Here is a 2,631-nt window from a genome sequence, read left to right on the forward strand (position 1 = left end):
GAGTCGCCATGGCAACTGAGTCCAGAGCAGTGCGCATCGTCATGGCAACTGCGGTCAGAGTGATGAAGCTTCTAAACGAGGCTGTGTTCAGAATGCCGTACTATATGTTTTAAAATATTTTGATTTTATTTTACGTTTTAATTTGCATTCCAGTGCACACTGCACAATAGAACAAATGCATTCTTGCAAATCCCGGAGTTTCATGCTAACTTAAAATTGCATACTGCACACAGTACACTGCAGAAATAGCATGTTAGTACACATTCTGAACACAGTCTTGTGCTGTACGTCTGTTTATATTCACAACATGATTGATTCCAATAGTCACAATCAGGATTATAATGTGTAAGGCATGAATGTATGTTATTTTATCTATTTATCTTTAGCTGTTGAAAACAGTATAAGTGGTCCACTAAGGTTGAAGCACACTTAGATAAAGACACCGATGTCTATATATATCTGATGAACACTGTTATTTCACTGATCATGTGATTCTCATTTGTTGATTTGTAATGAGGATGATGTTTGTCACCTTCCACAAAAATAAATTATTTGCTGTTAAAATAAGGCTAATGTGCTTCTTACTAACGAGGACAAGAATGAATGACAAAAATCTGAAAAAAGAAAAAATCATAAAAAGTACATTTAAATAAATAGTGTTTAAAAAAGCAAAATAAAAACCATTTACCAAAAAAGTTTGATATATACAGTGGGTACGGAAAGTATTCAGACCCCCTTCAATTTTTCCCTCTTTGTTATATATATTAAATAACTTAAAATACAGAGCAAACCAAGCAGCTAAATAAATAAATGAATTAATAAATTAATTAATTAATCAAAATATTTAATAAAATACAGAGCAAACCAAGCAGCTAAATAAATAAATGAATGAATAAATTAATAAATTAATTAAAATATTAAATAACTTAAAATACAGAAGAAATCAAACAGCTAAATAAATAAATAAATAAATTCTAATAATAAATTACTTTTAAATTACTTAAAATACGATATGAGTTTGGTCTTTTAAAAATGCTGTTTTAACGCATTAAGCCACGTTTCTTATTTTTTTTATTTTAATTTTATTTTTTACATTTCATTTAGTTCCATCACTTTCAAATACAAGGCGAAAAAGTACAAGGCAGATATAAGGCAATGTCGTACAGTTTAAAGCATGTAAAACAGAACAACAACAACAACAACAACATAAAATGAACATAAACATAAAAAACAGAAAAAAATACTGAAGTGCTAGGCTATATAATATTAGGGCACTTACATAAATTTGAAAAGCTTTACAAAGTTTATTGTTTTTATAAGCTTCTTGTGATCTCATATTAGAAAGTGTTTCGAAATATATTTTAAGATCAGTGTTACAAAAGGTAATATATGATAGTTTCTTTTTGTCTTATGAATATAAAACTTTGCTAATATAATTAAAAGATTAATAATGTAATTTTGTTTTACAGAAAAATATGGATTTTGGAAAACGTTAAGCGTTTTATGTCCCCAGTTACTGCGAATTCACAGAAAACTTTCACTTATTTTTCCTTCATTAGAAATGCTCAGTGTAGATTATGAGCACCAAATAAATAACATCAGTGGAAATGAATATATAAAATGAATGAGCACACAAAAAAGTAAGGTCACAAATGATAAATTACATAAAAATGACCATTAACTTGGAAATAACGGACTAAAAAAACAATAGTTTGTGATTTCTGTGATTTCTCATGTGACCAAAGAGGGGCGCCTTCACTCCTCTAGTGTTCAACTATATTAATCATACTTATGTAAGCTGTCATTTTTCCCCAAACCACACCTTTTAATTTTTCCGTAAACATGATCCACCTGCGATCTGATAAATTCATCAGCATTGACCTTAAACAGCAGAAAGCAGCAGCGCTTTAGGAGATTTGATCTGAGCTCTTTGCAAAAGAAAAGAAAAAGCAGGTAGGATGTAATACTGTCTGTTTTATTTTTAATGACACCTAATAATATATAAATAACAAATATATAATAAATAACAAATTATAATAAATATCAAATATTACATAGCCTAAATAAAGAAAAGAAAATCCATCAACCAGCTGATATATTTGCAGAATTAATCATTCAAAAATGAAAATAATTTATTTCGGTTTTCATTTCTTAAAAATACTTTTTTTGTTTGTTTCTTTATGCCTACTATCAAGGGTGTTAGGATTGATTTTGGCATTGGTGGGGACGTAACAGCAGACAGACTATTGTTAGGAACATGCCATAGCATCTCTAAACTAAACTCTACAGCCTTGAAAATCGAGCCCGGTCTCATGAAAATGCGTATAAATAGTATGCCAAATAAAAACGAAAACTCGTGGTATTGATACGCAAAAATGGACTTTGGCGTGCATATGATACGCATGTGTTTGGCGTGCATATGATATGGAATTTGTTGGCGTGCATATGATATGCAGTTTTCGTGTGCATATGATACGAAATTTGTTGGCGTGCATATGATACGCAGTTTTCGCGTGCATATGATACGAAATTTGTTGGCGTGCATATGATACGCAGTTTTCGCGTGCATATGATACGAAATTTGTTGGCGTGCATATGATACGCAGTTTTCGCGTGCATATGATACGAAAT

General features: G+C 30.5%; 1 protein-coding gene across 1 annotated transcript in view; it reads left to right on the forward strand.

Moving 5' to 3' along the window:
* The first annotated feature begins 8 nt into the window (after nt 1–8).
* The window catches only part of LOC107702098 (GTPase IMAP family member 8), an 11,791-nt gene continuing 9,168 nt past the window's right edge, over nt 9–2,631 (forward strand). Inside the window, exon 1 of the mRNA XM_016504359.1 lies at nt 9–97. Within this exon, the coding sequence (XP_016359845.1) occupies nt 9–97 (89 nt within the window). The remainder of the gene's footprint in view (nt 98–2,631) is intronic.

This window comes from Sinocyclocheilus anshuiensis, unplaced genomic scaffold (assembly GCF_001515605.1).
Source record: "Sinocyclocheilus anshuiensis isolate Anshui unplaced genomic scaffold, SAMN03320099.WGS_v1.1 scaffold21, whole genome shotgun sequence".
NCBI lineage: Eukaryota > Metazoa > Chordata > Actinopteri > Cypriniformes > Cyprinidae > Sinocyclocheilus > Sinocyclocheilus anshuiensis.